Genomic DNA, 230 nt, shown 5'->3' with positions numbered 1-230 from the left:
GCCCAAGGAAGGAGTCCTGGCCCCCGGGCAGGCTCCCCGGGAAAGTGGGATTCACGAAATAGGAACTCATTTGCTCTCCCCCTCTCCCGGACCGTGATTTGTTGTGTATTAGTACATCTGGCGATAACTATTAGGAGTCATCGAAGTGGTTTGTTTCTGGATGGCCGAGCGCCAAAAGCGACAGCAGAAAATAGGAGCAGCTGACGGCGGGGCGGCCAATGGGAGCGCGC

At 57.0% G+C, this 230-nt stretch overlaps 1 protein-coding gene across 1 annotated transcript in view; it reads right to left on the bottom strand.

Moving 5' to 3' along the window:
* The window catches only part of LOC103797212 (homeobox protein Hox-A6-like), a gene marked incomplete at its 3' end in the record, with an annotated part of 398 nt that extends 328 nt beyond the window's left edge, over positions 1-70 (bottom strand). The window contains exon 1 of the mRNA XM_009069409.1: positions 3-70. Coding sequence (XP_009067657.1) covers positions 3-70 — 68 coding nt within the window. The remainder of the gene's footprint in view (positions 1-2) is intronic.
* Positions 71-230: the final 160 nt, after the last annotated feature.

This window comes from Acanthisitta chloris, unplaced genomic scaffold (assembly GCF_000695815.1).
Source record: "Acanthisitta chloris isolate BGI_N310 unplaced genomic scaffold, ASM69581v1 scaffold41502, whole genome shotgun sequence".
Classification (NCBI taxonomy): Eukaryota; Metazoa; Chordata; class Aves; order Passeriformes; family Acanthisittidae; genus Acanthisitta; species Acanthisitta chloris.
The sequence above is the reverse complement of the archived record's forward strand: the minus strand, read 5'-3'. Positions and strand labels throughout refer to the sequence as shown.